Source organism: Trachemys scripta, chromosome 11 (genome assembly GCF_013100865.1).
Source record: "Trachemys scripta elegans isolate TJP31775 chromosome 11, CAS_Tse_1.0, whole genome shotgun sequence".
Lineage (NCBI taxonomy): Eukaryota > Metazoa > Chordata > Testudines > Emydidae > Trachemys > Trachemys scripta.
In genome coordinates this window covers 34,044,733-34,061,187 of record NC_048308.1, presented here as the reverse complement: position 1 = coordinate 34,061,187, position 16,455 = coordinate 34,044,733, and the positions used below count along the sequence as shown (strand labels likewise).

Sequence of the window (16,455 nt, the reverse complement as noted above, 5' to 3'; positions counted from 1 at the left end):
CACACACACACACACACACTCACTAAGTTTTAAACAAACAATTTAATATTGTACACTACACAGCGATGATGATTGTGAAGCTTGGTTGAGGTGGTGAAGTCAGAGGGTGGGATATTTCCCAGGTAATACCTTACTGCTAAATGATGAACTAGCTTTTGGCTGAGCCCTCAAGGGTTAACCCATTTTTGTTAATGTAGCCTAAAGCTCTACAAGGCAGCACAAATGGAGGGAGGGGAGACAACATGGCAGACAGAGACACACACCCTGTGTGTGAGAGAGAGATGCACATTGCCCCTTTAAGTAAGCTGACCCCACTCGAAGTACACTGCCTTGTTAAATAGATAAGCAAGTTGAGACAGCAGCTGCTCCCAGGAAGCTCCCTCCATCCTGAGTCCTGTTGTGTCGTGTGGCCCCCCCAATGGAGATGGTGTAAGTGGGGTGCAGGAGCAGGGGGGAGGGACACACCCTGACATTAGCCCCCCTCTCCCTGCCCCTCCCTGCACAGCAAGCAGAAGGCTCCTGGGAGCAGTTCCAAGCCAAAGGGCAGGAGCAGCACATGGCAGTGGGGGGAGGGATAGCTGCACTGCAGGCAATTGATAGCCTGCTGGGTGGCTGCTGCACAGGGAACTTAGGGGAGCTGATAGGGGGACTGCCGGTCCACCCTGGTCCCCACCAGCTAGTTTCAACGGGTTGCTCTTCGTGCAAGCAGTGGACAAAGCATGCGGCTACCAAATGATGTTATAAGGGAGCATTGCACAACTTTAAACGAGCATGTTCCCTAATTGATCAGCAATGTAACAAAGAAAGAATGTATATTTTGTTTCTCAATTACTTAGAATTGCATGTTCGAAATAAATTTTTTTGATTCACATCACACTTGATGTCACAACTGATAGAGCTGAATCTTTCATTAATTATCTTCAGCCTTAGCTCTTTGATTGCAGACGGTCTTTCACTGTGTCTCTCTTGTTCATGCCTGCTCTCATCCCAGGGTCTAGCCCAATCTTTACTTCACTTTGTCCTCCTCCTGGTCCCTTTTCTTAGTAAGTTTGTTTTGCTAATTTTTTTTTTTTTTAATGCCAGCACTTGCTTTTTTTCCTCCAGACACATGATCACTTATGCCAAAATCTAAGCCCACTCAGCAAGGTCCGGTTAGGTGCCTCTAAGCTAACATTTAATCTTTTAAAGGAAAAAAAAAGTGTGGATTCTACAAAACATGACTCTGTTCAATAATAGTCCCTTAATTATACTTTCATTGTGAAGAAAAATTCCAGTGCTTCATTTAATTAATTCTTTTCTCTCCTGCCCCTCATTCCCATAGGTGAATGTTTTTATGGCTGGTTAGAGCCATTGTTGGCACGAATAGCTGAGAACTACACTGCTGTTGTAAGCCCTGATATTGCATCCATAGATCTTAATACTTTTGAATTCAGCAAGCCTTCTCCTTATGGACATAACCATAACAGAGGAAATTTTGACTGGAGTTTATCATTTGGATGGGAATCTCTTCCTGAACATGAAAATAAAAGAAGAAAAGATGAAACCTATCCAATTAGGTAAACAGTTGAGCTTGTAGAATATTTGAAATTCTTCACTTTGCAAATGGTTTGCTAAAAAAGTTCTAATTAGCAACTTCTAAACAAAGCATTTCTTTGCCTGAGGATGGGAATAGCAGCACTGGAATCAGAAGTCTTAATATCTTATGATTTGAGATCTTTCACTTATTGGAATATTTTCTGTAGATTTTATTTTTTTTACAAATCAGATTTTTACAAACAACTTTAAAATGATAAATATAAACACATTGTCCTTCTCCAGTAGATTTTGTTTGTAATTTCCCATAATTGCTTCCAGCAATGGAAGCAGTGTTAGTCTGTCTACATGAGCACTTCTATCAGTTAAATTTTTAACTACTACATCATCTCATTCTGTTCTGAATGGAGTTAGATAATGTGGTGGTTAGAATGCCAGTAGCCTGTCTATGCTAGAACTCCCAATGGTGGATCTGCAGCTACAAGAAATTGGAGAGAAAAATGCTAGTGTAGACACAGTTACAGTCTCCATAATGTATACTGGTTGAAACTGTCTCATTGTAAAAAGAAGAACAGGAGTACTTGTGGCACCTTAGAGACTAACAAATTTAAATTTGTTAGTCTCTAAGGTGCCACAAGTACTCCTGTTCTTCTTTTTGCGGATACAGACTAACACGGCTGTTACTCTGAAGCCTGTCTCATTGTAAGGCACTTATTTAAACTCATACTGGGGCATAGTACTGTTTCACAGCAAGGTAACAAAAATATAGCAGAACCATCCCATGTACGTTAACAGAAAAACTAGACAGAGGAGGACTAATAGGGTATAAATGTGGGTGGAGTGAAGAAAATTTTCCTGAAATGCAAGTATGTTTTCTGTTTTCTCTCTCTCTCTCTCTCTCTTTTTCTGGTGTTTAGTTCTAAAGTTCATTGCATTGGTTTGTTTAAGTGCCATCCATCCTGATATCTTAAAGAACTCTTGATGTCTTGTCTGTCATAACTCATTAGTAATGGCTAATTATTATATGCCTATTTATAGTGTTTTGTACCTTGCATCGTGGGAATGTATAATAGACTTGAATGATAGGCGCATTGAAAAGGTGTGGGGGGGAAAGAGAGGAGGAAATAAATACTTTTCATTAGCTCTGCTGCCTGGGCATCAGCTTTTTCTGTTTGCTCATATTTCACATCTTGAAATGCTTCAAGAATTACAAAAAAAAAAAAAAAAACCTTAAGTGGGGACTTTGTGGATGGTGGCAAGTTTGTTAAAATGTCCAAACTGAGAAAACAAGCTTGTTGTGTGTGCTGCTCATCATCTTACAAAGAAGGCAGACACCCATATCCATCAACTACTATGTCTATAATAATAATTTCTATATTTAGAATATACTTTTTTGGCTTTCAAAATGTTTTGTAAATAAAAGTTTAGATGTGCTACACAAACATTTTGATATAATTGAAGAACCTCTTAAACTGATGAGAGAAATAGCCTAAAAGTTATTTATGGCTACTGATCCAGAAAGTTCCACATCTGCATAAAACTATTTTTCTTACATCTTCCGCAGAGTGACATGAACTGATGTTGCACCCTTCAGAATAAAGCCAGAATTAAAATATTAAGGATCACCGAGAAGATGGCAAATGGGCAAACGGACCCTTTTTAGTATGGTTTAAGAAATTTTTCTGAGCAATCCCTCTCAGAGATAATATAACTGAATTCTGGTAGAAGAATACCCACAAAGAAAGGTGCATCTCCCCCAAATTCCAGAACAGCTGGGGTGCTTCTTATCACGGTACTGAAGAGTCAGACCTGGCCAGGCTTTAGGCTGAGTACCAGTATGGAATAACACACATAGTGGTTGATCTCAAGATCTCAGTACATTGGAGAAAGGCCAGACATCTTTACTGATGCTCTCTGCCTTTTCAGCAATTTTTTGTCTGTTCATTGGATCACAAGGTGCTGCCAACACAGTTTAGTTACTTACAGGGATGGAAAAATGCATAAAGTTAACTAATGACCTGTCTACCTAGGAAAATTTATTGATATAAATATACAGCTATAGTTATTCTAGCATAACTCCTTGTATGAACACTTATTCTGGCATAAGAATGCCTTTTTCCAGTTTAGTTTGTTGTTCTGGAATAAGCATATGCACACAGGGAATTACACTAGTATAACTGCAGTGGTATAATTATGCTAGTGAATTTCCCCAGGTAGAGAAGCCCTTCAGCCAGTTTAAACCTTGCATCAGTAACTTACTTAATGGTTTCTCTTTTTGCAGAACACCTACTTTTGCTGGAGGTCTTTTTTCAATATCGAAAGACTATTTTGAATATATTGGAAGCTATGATGAAGAAATGGAAATATGGGGAGGTGAAAATATAGAAATGTCTTTCAGAGTAAGTTTAGAGATATAATCATATGTCTGGCCTTACATCAGTCCAGTAAATGTGTCCTCAAAAAAACACACAACCCCGCCCCCCATCCCACCCCACCCCGAAACCACGGTATCAGACGTTTGCCGTAGTTGACCGATTCACCAGAGAGGTCAAGGACTGAAAGAACGTGAAGACTGAGCTATCACTAATCTATGGGCAGAAAATAATAGAATAAATAATAGGCTTGTTCACTATAGTAAGAAAGTGTTTGGATTTGATATCCAAAATTTATGCTTCCAACATTCACCTGTGGACTTGAGTTTTGATTAACAAATCCCATTTTCTAACGCAACTAGAGGTCTTACCTGGGTGTTTAAGATGAAACATTAAAATTGTAAAGTAGATGTTGTTTTTAGACCTTGTAAAAATTATAACTTCAATGGACTTATACAAAAATACTATCACCAGGTATGGCAATGTGGTGGACAATTGGAGATCATGCCTTGCTCTGTTGTTGGCCATGTCTTTCGCAGCAAGAGCCCCCATACTTTTCCAAAAGGCACTCAAGTGATCACACGTAATCAAGTTCGCCTTGCAGAAGTCTGGATGGATGAATATAAAGAAATATTTTACCGGAGAAACATAGAAGCAGCAAAAATTGTGAAACAAGTAGGTGGTGGTGGTGGTATTAGAAATCACTCTTGCTGCATTGAAAGTTTTGGTGAGCAAAAGTTATTTGTTGACAAAAGTATGTAAGACTTCTAGATAGTCTAATCAAAAGTACTAGGCAGGACAATGTTTTATTTGCTCAAATATCTAGTAAATAAAGATAGGTGTTTCACTTGCTCTTGAATTCTGATTGTTTGCTCTTTAAAGACCTATAATTAGAGCTTGTAAGATAGGGTACTCACCACACCTTTGTGTCAGAGTACAATGCTGCAAGGGATCCTTGTCACCAGCCTGTCCTGTAGACCGTTATACCTCTCACTGGGTCTTCTGTGGCTCAGTCCTCCAGCCAAGTCCCCTTCCAGGGTAACAACAAGATCCAAAAACTGCTTGGGGTTATTCTTAAGCTTGTCTTTTGGGGTCAGTCTTCAGTCTCACCCTAGGCTTAATATGCTTTCCATTGCGCTTTCGTGCCCCTTCCTCAGGGGCTACTAGGGGAAACCAGGCCCATTCTCTACTCTGGCTTTCAACCCAGGGACCCTGTATGAAGCAGCTAGCTGTGCTCCTTCAGACATGCTGCTGTTTCCTTGTGCCTTTCCCTGCGCCACTTTCTACCTCTAAGCCTCCTTGTGCTGTTTCCCCACACCCTGTGCTTAACACAGCCTCCCTTTGGTTCTCAGGCCCCTAGCTTCTTCCTAGATACTCCCAGCTTCTCCTTTTTCTTCTGAAATGATCCCTCTTTGACTCCACTGAAGTGCTTTTAACTACTCTAATTTAGAACCTCCCCTACCGGAACCTAACCTCCTCCCTGTGGAGCCTCTTGCCTGCTTAAACCCTATCTTTGTCCGCCCCCATGGGTTTCTCTCCATGGAAGAATCCAGTCTTCTTTCTACTGAAATTCCTTGGATTCCTTATAAGATTCAGGTGCCTAATGATCCTTACCTAAGTCTGCACCCTCAGCCCAGGAGGCAATTAATCTATCAATCACAGGTGCACTAATTGGCTCGTCTGCCTATCACCTATTAGGTAAGGGGTTGAACCCCATCAAAGAGCTGTTTGAAAAATGTTGATTATCAAAAACATATTTTTGTTTGAGTAATAAAACGTGAAAAATTTGATTTGTTTGTCCCTCGTGTTTTTTCTGCTATCTCAAAAAACAGTTTTTGCAGGCCTTTCATTTTACCAAATGGCATAATTCCATTTTTACATCACAAAAAAAGTTTTTGTTCATTAATTCAACTGAGACAGCCATTTGCAAGCAAAAAAAAATTGAATTGGCATATTTTTATGAAAATGCTGGTAAATGGTTTCACTGACCAAAATTTGGTGACTTTTTCATAAAGCAAATTTTTTTTTTTTAAGCAAATGATTTGTGAAGGGAAAATTTGTAGAAAAACTATACCTAAGTGCCTGAACAGTGGAAATTTATCAGGCAACCATCAGGCTACTGAAATATCTTTGCCTTGAGATAGAAGAAACACTGACACTTAATTGAAATTGTTTTCTACCGTATCTATTCCATTAGTGGTTCTCAACCTTTTTTCATTTGCAGACCCCTAAACATTTTCAAATAGAGGTGCGGACCCCATTGGAAATTTCAAATGAAGGTCCGGACCCCTTGGAAATCGGTTGTGTGTGTGTGTGTGTGTAGTTGAATTCTGTTCAGTTAGTTTTCAGTCTGTCTTTCGCAGACCCCTTAGACATAGTTTGTGAACCCCAACAGTCCCCGGATCACAGCTTGAGAATCTCTGTACTACATCAAAATATACAGTAAAACATCTAAAATAGAATAATATGTTTAGATGCATTTTCACATTTATTATTTTTTTTTAACAAAGTATCTAGTGGGAGATTGAATCTTGTCCATGTGTACCTTTTTAGGCTGTAAGTTGAACCATGCTTAGTAACATTGGGCCAAATTTATCCCTGAAGTAGCCCCACTGACTATTGAATTAATTTGGTCCAATATCCCTTTATTTTAACACACAGGTTTCTATTTAAAACACAACCTTCTTAGCTAATTGCATATTGTAAAGAAACTGATTATTCATTGTACTAATTGACTTTTATTCTGTTGTTCTAAGGTTCATTTGGGCTTTGTGTTGCTCCTTTGTTGTTTGAGCCCAAGAAATGTGATTTATAGCTGGAAACTGTTCCTTGCACTTGGTTACAGCTATTATCAGGAGTGGCTTGTTCATTTTACTTGTTGCCAATACATTAATTACATTTACCAAACAGGTGATTACCACTCCAAAGTAAATACAAATACTTAGGGTGTGTGTGTGTGTGTGTGTGTGTTGAAGAGAGAGAGATGAAGAGGGGGAGGGGTCTTACAGCAACAATTTTGTTGCCATTCAATATTGCTTTGGACTTTACTTATCATATAACATCTACTTTTCCCCTTCAGCCAGTTGGTCTGTCTCTTATCCCTTACACAACAAAAACTTATTTGGGCCCCTGATTAAGAGTCTTCTCTCATTTCCTATACAATTTCTGATTCTTTCTTGACCTTCCTCATGGTGCAGACTCATAGAAATGTGAAGCTGGAAGGGACCTCGAGAAGTCATTACTAAGGCTGCGAGTTTGTCACGGAGGTCACAGATTCCGTGAGTTTCCGTGACTTCTGCAGTGGCAGGGGCAGCTCAGGCAGCCCCTGCGCCATGCGCACCGGCCGCTGCTGGGGCAGTCTCGGGCCACCTCCCACCCAGCAGCAGAGTTTGGGTGTGGGAGGGGGCAGGGGGTTGGTGCACCAGACGGGGGTGAGGCGGGCTCTGGGCAGCGCTTAACTGGTGGGCTCCCTGGAAGTGGTGACATTCCCCTTGCTCAGATGCTAGGTGATCACGGGGATTCCTTGGAAGCCTATTCCAAAGCTTAACTACCCTTATAGTTAGAAAGTTTTTCTTAATATCTAACCTAAACCTTCCTTGCTGCAGATTAAACCTATTAGTTCTTGTCCTAACTTAGTGGACATGGAGCAAAATTGATCACCATCCTCTTTGTAACAGCACTTAACATATATTTGGTCTGTTAGCATGTCTCCCCTCAATCACAAGACTAAACATGTGCTTAGTTGTTTTTTTAGCCTTTGCTCATAGGTTAGGTTTTTCTAAAAGTTTTTTTGTTTTGTTTGTTTTTTTGCTCTCCTCTGGACTTGCTTTATTTTGTCCACATCTTCCCTAATGTGTGTCACCCAGGACTGGACACAGTACTCCAGCCGAAGCCTCACCAGTGCTGAGTAGAGTGGGACACCTACCTCCCTGGTCTTACATACAACACTCTCTTATTAATACGTCCCAGAATGATATTAACCTTTTTTGCAGCTGCATCACATTGTTGACTCTTCTTCAATTTGCGATCCACTATAATCCCCAGATCCTTTTCAGCAGTACTACCACCTAGCCAGTTATTCCCCATGTTATAGTTGTGCATTCGATTTTTCTTTCCTAATGGAAGTACTTTGCACTTATCTTTACTGAATTTCATCTTGTTGAATTCAGACCAATTCTCCAATTTGTCAAGGTCATTTTGAAATCTAATCCTGTCCTCCAAAGTGCTTGCAACTCCTCCTCCAATTTGGTGTCATCTGCAGATTTTATAAGCACACTCTGTACTCTATTATCTAAGTCAAGACTAACCCCATGCACACCCCACTAGATATGCCTTCGCAGTTTGACAGCAGCACTCTCTGCTTAGCAACAAACAGAAGGTATTCCTTCATTAGTTTTGTATTGGAGATCAGAACAGAAGCAGTTTAATACTGTGTTTTATTTCATGAACTGTACATACACACAGCATTAAACTGCACTGCATATGTGTGTGTCTTCCACTACATTGCCTTACTTTGACAGCCTCACATTTACACCTAGACTAATTTATTGTTAACCTAATATAATGTGTTGGATTTTCTTAACGTAATCAGTATTACGTTTCCCTGCTCCCTGTTGCCATTGAGGACCCTTACAGCACTGCTTCAGAGGAAACATGGGTTGGGTTTGCTCTGCCTGTAGCAGTTGGAAGTGTGTGCAAGAGGTCAACGGTGCTATGTCTCTATAAGTCTAATAGATGCAATTTTTATGTATTAAATGTATTGCTGTGTTTTGTTTAAACCCAGTATTTTTTTAGATTTAAATATTAAACTCACACACTTGTTTAGTGCTACTCTCCAGGACATCTCCCAGACAGTTATATACATCTAATTTGTTATTGTTTTGGGGTGTTTTTTCCCAACAGAGCACATTTGGAGACATCTCAAAAAGACTTGATTTAAGGCAGCGGCTACAGTGCAAAAATTTTACTTGGTATCTAAATAATGTTTATCCTGAGGCATATGTACCAGACCTGAATCCTCCATTATCTGGATTTGTGAGTGTATTTCCAATTTTGGTTAATTTCTGTTTCACTATATAATCCTACCACTGAAGTCTGCCTGATTTCAACCCTAAAGTAGTATAAACAACAGTACTAGCAAGTTTAATTCAGTTATTGTTAGCATGATTCTAGAATTTCCCTGACTAGTGTGGGAATTCTTTTCTCCAAATTTTGCTAGAAGAACATTCTTTAGACTCATTCTTTAAGCTTGTGTATACTTGTATTTTTTATGAAAATCTCCCTCATGACTAGCACATGTAGCTCCACAAGTGCACTTTTTACTTGACTGATGTTTCACAACCCTGTTCAGATGGTAGTAACATTAGTACTCCTACAGTTTCTAGCTCTGAAGTGGCTGCAGCAGCAGTGTTAATTAAATGGTGAGAGATTTTCCAGAAATTGTCAGTATAAATGCAACTTTAAATGGTCTGTAACATGGTTTTCAGAGAGAAATCCCTGCTCAAACTGATGAGGGAAACTGTGCTAGAATCCTGTTTTAGCTTAGCTTTTCCCACAACTCTCTTTGGCTCCTTCCACACTGTCTCTTGCATGTGGATTCTTTCTCAGCACTTATCTATAAGGCCATCATGTTTTCCTGCACCATATTACTTCTCATGTGTTATAGTCCTATAAGAAATTAGCCTACTAATATTGGCTAAGTTCAGGTGCATTTGGGAATAGTTAAAGTTTATTGTAAACTATTTTGTTTTAGCTTTCTCATATAACCTTAATAGGTTGCTTGCCTTCTTATATTGCCAGCTGTTCAGAATAGAGAATATGTCTTCCTGAGTGTGTGGACAATGCCTAACCTATTGTGGGTACTATCAGAATACAATAATGAGGTTTAGTCTAGCAAAGATTTAACTTCTTGTGTGGACAGGGTTGTACATTTAAAGATAGAACTTTAAGTAAAATAGCTGTTTACTCTTTTTAATTGTTGGCAAGTTTTAAATAATGTAGTTATATGCAAAAATAACTTGTTTTCTTCAGTTAAAAAATGTAGGTAGACGTCTATGTCTAGATGTTGGCGAAAATAACCACGGTGGCAAACCATTAATTATGTATACCTGTCATGGACTTGGGGGAAACCAGGTAAAATGTTGTTATACTTAATTTCTTTCGCAGCTGATCCACACAGATATAACATATCCCTATGCAAAGCTTAACTTTCCTTCTAGTAGTTTTGGCATACATATTTTAGTATGAAGATAAGCTAATTGTTTTTGTTACCTATATTATTCTTGCATGAGAGGACAGTAAATATAAAAATTGTAAGGACGTTTCTATGATCTTTCACTGTTATGGTTCAGATCTTCAAAATTGCTTGCACAAAAACTGCACATGTAACTTTAGACAGACAAATACCCAGGCGCATTCATGCAAGTGAGAAATTGCATACACATACAATGGTATTTTTACCGTAGAAGTGGTTTGAAATTAGTTAAAAGAATAGGGTATCCTCACCTATAATAGCAGAAGCTGACACTGTAATAATTGCAAACTGTATTACAGAGAAACTTTTTTTTTTTTTTTTAATTTAGAAAATTGTTGGTGCAAATTTCTAGTATAACGATCTTCTCAGGAAGAATTGAACCTCCATTTCTGAGTCTGGGCTATTCAGTAGGCCTTCCCTTAGTGGAATTTACAGGGGCAGTTGGATGAAAAAATTTCTGGACACATGCAGAAAGTGCACAGAATAGATATCTCAGCCACATGATACCAGTTCACTGCTCTGTCATGCAACTTGCAGTTCTTTCTCATTTGACTTCTCTGCTACAGAAACACTTCTTTTTCCTCACTTTTCCTTTGTAAATGTTACCTTGATTCTTTTCTCTTATTCTTCCTCCTACTGCTTCTTTCTCTGTCACCAGGACTCACGCTGTCAAGGAGGAAGCCGGTGGGAAACTGTCAGTGGGTGATCGAACAGCCAGACCTGAGCTACCTGCCCTGTCATGCTTACAGCCTCATAGTGGGAGGTCAGAGTGGTCTGCCCTGTGCCAATAAAAATCTAGCATTTTGAGAAATATAACATTTTAAATTGCTGAATTTCCCAACAGGAGCTCTCCTTGACACACAGCTCTTGGGGCACGAATTGCCTTTTAATGTGTGTTACAGCACAGTGCATCTCTGATACTGAGTCCTCTAGCCACTACTGTAGTGTTAAAAAACAAAACAAAAAAGAACTGTCTATGCTGCTTTCTTAAATGCTGCCTCACACAGTCATTAGCAGTAAATGTTACTGAAACACTGTAAACATCAGTACGTTGAATAAAAATAGTTGTACCTGACAAGTTATTTCACTGCTGATTTGATACACCTCTACCTCACTATAATGCGACCCAATATAATGGGTTCGCATATAGCGCGGTAGCAGCAGGGCTCCGGCGGTGCTTTAAAGGGTCCGGGGCTCCGGCTGCTGCGGGGAGTCCCGGGCCCTTCAAATCACCGCTGGAGCCCTGCCACCCCTACCCTGGGGCTGCGGCAACGGGGCTCGCTGGTGCTTTAAAGGGTCCGGGGCTCCCCGCAGCGGAGCCCGGAGCTCTTTAAATCACCGCCGGAGCCCTGCCCCCCCCACCCCGATATAACAGGGTTTCAGCTATAACGCGGTAGGGATTTTTGGCTCCACACGACCGCGTTATAGCGGGGTAGAGGTGTACCTGTTCCTTTTATCAATTTTTTTTTTTATAATTCTCTCTTCCTCTTTTTCTCAGTAAAATCATTGGATGTTATCTATGGTATGTTCAGTTGTTAACAGTGTTTAACAGCTGCACAACCTAGGGGGTCTGATCCTGCACCATTAAAGTAAATGGAAATTTTCCCTATTAATTTAAATGAGAAAAGGGCAGTTATAGGTCTGTGCTAGCTGACTTGCTATGTTAGTCTTTTCTATTATACAGCATTTTCCTCTGGATCCCATTCACTATATTACTTGAGGGATTATGATTCTATATTAATCTCTTCAGCAATTTACACAAGCTTGGAACAAAAGCATGGTATTAAAAGATCTGCTACACAAAGGCATAGTCTGCCATATCTACTTTAATAAGTTGTCTTGGTGAAGTGAAGCAAAATTCCACATTTTTTCTGCTCAGTCATAATATTCTGAATCTTGTTAAAATTCTTTTAAGATCTGTATTTATTGTAGATGGTGCTGGTAGTGATGTGTGTAGTTAAAGATGCTCAGCACTTCCTAGGATAACAGTGCATTTTCTGTTGCTTATAAACTTTGCCAAACTTTATTGGTTTGGTTTGAAATTTTCCATGCTGGGTGTCTGCCTCAAGGTGATTTTTTTTATTTCAGCAAAATATGGTACAGCTATATCTCAAAAAGAGATTAGGGAAAAATACTAAACTCCCTATTTAGCAACTCAGTGTTTTGGAGCAGGTACATAAAATATGGAAAGGTGGTCATACTGATGTCAGGGATGTGCCTTTACCATCCCTGTAAAAACCTGCCAAAATTTGGCTGACTTTTGAGTGTCTAAAATCTCTGTTAAGCATATGCTCAGTAGAGATACGTTAGAGTTTGTGAGCTAAATTCTGTGAATATTCCATGTACACTGCATGCTGCATCCCAGGTCAGCAAGGGCTGAACAGGGCTTTCTCTGCAATTGTTCCTCCTGGAGATCAGGAGCCTTTGTGATGTTGGGTACAGGAGCTGAGTGCAAAGAGACAGTTTGTTTTCCCTGTATTCTCCCCCCTGCTAGGGCCCAGGTAGTGAGGAGGAGGAAGCTGACTGACTGGAGTGTATAGGAGTGAAGAACCAAACTTAGGGGTGTAGGTTGGGGGGGGGGGGGAGACTGGGGTGAAGAGCCTTGGGGAGATGTGGGTGTGGGAGACCGTGACTTGGTGCTGATGAACAGACTGGTATAATGAGGGAGATGAGAATAGAGGAGGCTGGAACTGTAACAAGCACTGGCTGGAAGGGCTAGGTTTTAGGTGGGGACATAGGTAGAATTTTTTTTAATAACTAGAGTACACTCCCATAATAACCTAGGATTCCTGAATCTCCGCATTCTTCTGTGGTCATCAAATAGTTGTGAAACACACTGGCAAAATGTGTGCCTACGTATCCTTTTAGTGACTAGCCTCCATAGAGGACAGCAATCTACTATTGTTATCAGTTACTCTATGAAGTCAAGTGGCTGAGATCTGTGTTGTGGACATAAAGGTTATAACCCTGCTAATGAACCAAGTGGGAATCGGTACATTTCCACATGATGAAATTTTGTTTTCAGTTGCTTTTTAAAAAAATGGTAGTAAATTACATAGAAAAAATATATTAAAAGTCAAGTAATCAAAAGTGCTAAATTTATGCTTTAATGCTAAAATTAAAGTAGTGCATGCAACCTTAATTTGGCCCCTTTTATGAGGCAGGGTCCTATGGAAAAATAGTAATGTGATCATGTAATAAAAGATTCTATCATAATTCAGGGGTCTGAATTAAGATTGTAATATAGTTTTTTGTGTAATAATTAAAAATACTAGCTGTAATACTTACTTCGCTTACATGGAAACGTATTATATGAATATTTTACTTATGTAAATATTTGCATAACATGCATGATATATTTGAACCTGGATTCTATATTTAAACTGTTAGATAACAGAATGATCTAATGTTATATGCAATGGTGATGTAGGAATGGTGGTCCCAGGATATTGGAGAAAGAAGGTGGGTGAGGTAATATCTTTTATTGGACCAACTTCTGGTGGTGAGAGAGACAAGCTATTGAGTTAGTTTTCCAGATCTGAAGAAGAGCTCTGTATAGCTCGAAAGCTTGTCTCTTTCACCAACAGAAGTTGCTCCAATAAAAGATATTACCTCACCCACCTTGTCTCTCTAGAATGATGCAATATATTTTTTAAACTTGACTTGTTTTTGTCATAGAATTTCAAGGGATGAATTTAGTAGCTGTGGTTGCTTGTTCCCACCTAATATATGTAAAAATGTATTTAATTTTTATTTATATAGTACTTTGAATACTCTGAACACTCTGAGATTCGACATAACATTCAGAAGGAGCTCTGTCTGTATGCTTCTCAAGGACCAGTGCAGCTTCGGGTCTGTAACTACAAAGGTCAAAAAACTTTCACCCCTGGAGAAGAGAAGTGGGAACTTCGAAAGGTACATCCAAGAAATTTATGCAGTAAATAAAGATGCATCTATTTTAATTGAAAGAAAGATTTTTTTTGGTCAATTATGAGTTGCTACAGGGTTAGCATGACTTTATTTATAGCAAAAGACAAGAATGGATAGCTCAGCTCTGGGGAAAAAAACGTGTATAGACATTTTCACCTTTAGGTTGCAGATTAAAATACAGCCCACTCTGTTGGCTATGCTGTGGCAAATGTAAAATGATGGCCTCAGTCCAGTTCCAGCGGAGAAATGTCCACATCACAAAAAACTTAAACAATTGGTGCGTTAGTACCCATGTTGAACTTTCTTGGTGGAAATGCCAAGGATCAGCTGGGCATAGTGAATGGACTTTTCATTCATCCCTAGAAGTGGCCCCTTCCTGACAGCTTGATATAAATTTGTGGGACAATGTGGGGCAGTTTGTTGTGCTATTGCATGGTGCTTTACCTGTTTGAATAAATAGGGTTTCAGTCTCTGAGTTTACCTGTTGGGCTGTACCCTAAAAAACTAGCAAAAAATTACAAAAAAATATTTAAATTTATTCTGTGTGCTGTTTTGTTGTTTTTCTCCCTTCTCCTCTCTAGGATCAACTGTTGTATAATGCAGCATTAAATATGTGCCTAACGGGAAACGGAGAACATCCAAGTCTGGTATCATGTAATCCATCAGATCTATTCCAAAAATGGGTTTTTGGCCAAAACAATTAAGTACAGCTACTTATAAATAGGAAATATTTTGTTAAAAGGATACATCTGCCTTGTGAAAAGGATATATCCACTTTAAAACTGTGACCATATATGCGCACTTCATTTTTTAAAATGATACAAAGCTAGCTAATGTAAAATATTCCAAGAGCAATTTTCTTATTTAAAAAAATATAAAATTGCACAGTTGCAAAGATCCCTTAAGCGTCTGTGTAGAAAATACCAAAGAATATTTTGAGGTCTCCACAGGTAGGAAAAATGTTTACAATATGTTGGAAATGTAATTTCCACAATAAGCTTAGCTTTTTATATATGTTAACCACTGATTTTACAGATATTGTAATCTCCTCTATTTTGGGATAAAGTGTAGGGTTTTATATATTCTCATTTTGTAATGACTGCAGAAAAACTGGTCAATGAAGGTTAGGAGGTGGATCTTCGTACAGTGTCTGGAAACTATTGTGCCTTTATAAGTGGTAATACTGTTTTAGCACTCAGTTGTTTGACTTTTCTGCTGACAGTTTCACTTAAAGAAAAGTAAATGAGAAAGGAAAAATTTTAAAACATTCTTAGCACTTCTCTCTCCAATTTTACACACTTAAAACAATATTTGGACCCAGAGATAAAGCCAATGGGAAATCTTAACCCACTCAATTTCTAGCACATCAATCTTTGCTGAATGCAAGAAAAAAATCATTCAGAATTTTTATTAAAGTATGTAATTCATATATTCTTTAAATGGAAAATATGTATTGTCCTGGTATTAATCTTATATGCTTTTTTTAAATTTGAATCCAATACACATTACCATTTATCACAGATTTCCTAAACTGAAGATTTTTTTGTACTTGTCGGTTTTCAGAAATTGCAGAACATAAACCGACTATTTGTTGCTAGCACTCTGTTCATTACTGTTCTTTTATTCTGTCAATAAATGTTACTGTTTTGTCTGCCTGTCTTAGTGATTCATGTAGTGTATACTGTATGGGTTTCTAATGCATATATGCAATTCCTTTTATGTTTTTCCCTTGAGTGTCTGATTTCTGGTTTTAATCATTCAGAAGGAGAGTCCAACTGCATTACAGAATTTTATAATGAAATATTGCCTTTTAATAGAAAATAAATTTGCAAATATAGTTTGGTGATACTCTGGATGCACAATTGTAGTTTTATTCATATTCTTCCATATGTGTTTTAGAAGTACAGTATTTTTCCTATGTTCTCCCTTGGGTAATTGATTACATAAACTGGTCTTAAACACCTTTAAATCAAAGTTTTCCTCCAAATTTCCCCTTGCCAACTACTTGTACTGCCCCTTTCATAAATGAAAGGTATCATTCATAAATGATCTGGAAAAAGGGGTAAACAGTCAGGTGGTAAAATTTGCAGATGATACAAAATTACTAAAGATAGTTAAGACCCAGGCAGACTGCAAAGAGCTCCAAAAGGATCTCTCAAAACTGGGTGACTGGGCAACAAAAGGGCAGATGAAATTCAATGCTGATAAATGCAAAGTAATGCACATTGGAAAACATAATCCCAACTATACATATAAAATGATGGGGTCTAAATTAGATGTTACCACTTAAGAAAGAGATCTTGGAGTCATTGTGGATAGTTCTCCGAAAACATCCACTCAATGTGCAGTGGCTGTCAAAAGAGCGAA

At 38.7% G+C, this 16,455-nt stretch overlaps 1 protein-coding gene across 2 annotated transcripts in view; it reads left to right on the top strand.

Moving 5' to 3' along the window:
• The window catches only part of GALNT3 (polypeptide N-acetylgalactosaminyltransferase 3), a 50,278-nt gene extending 34,259 nt beyond the window's left edge, over positions 1–16,019 (top strand). Inside the window, exons 5-11 of one of the 2 annotated variants that reach the window (XR_004647671.1) lie at positions 1,322–1,556; positions 3,815–3,932; positions 4,380–4,580; positions 8,808–8,939; positions 9,936–10,037; positions 10,817–10,921; positions 13,921–14,007. Coding sequence is in view for 1 of the 2 variants with exons in the window: in XM_034785704.1 (XP_034641595.1) it covers positions 1,322–1,556; positions 3,815–3,932; positions 4,380–4,580; positions 8,808–8,939; positions 9,936–10,037; positions 13,921–14,073; positions 14,670–14,792 (1,064 nt within the window). In the remaining variant the exon portion in view is untranslated. Of the gene's footprint in view, positions 1–1,321; positions 1,557–3,814; positions 3,933–4,379; positions 4,581–8,807; positions 8,940–9,935; positions 10,038–10,816; positions 10,922–13,920; positions 14,074–14,669 lie in introns of those variants that run through there. The other variant, XM_034785704.1, reaches the window with a different exon arrangement.
• Positions 16,020–16,455: the final 436 nt, after the last annotated feature.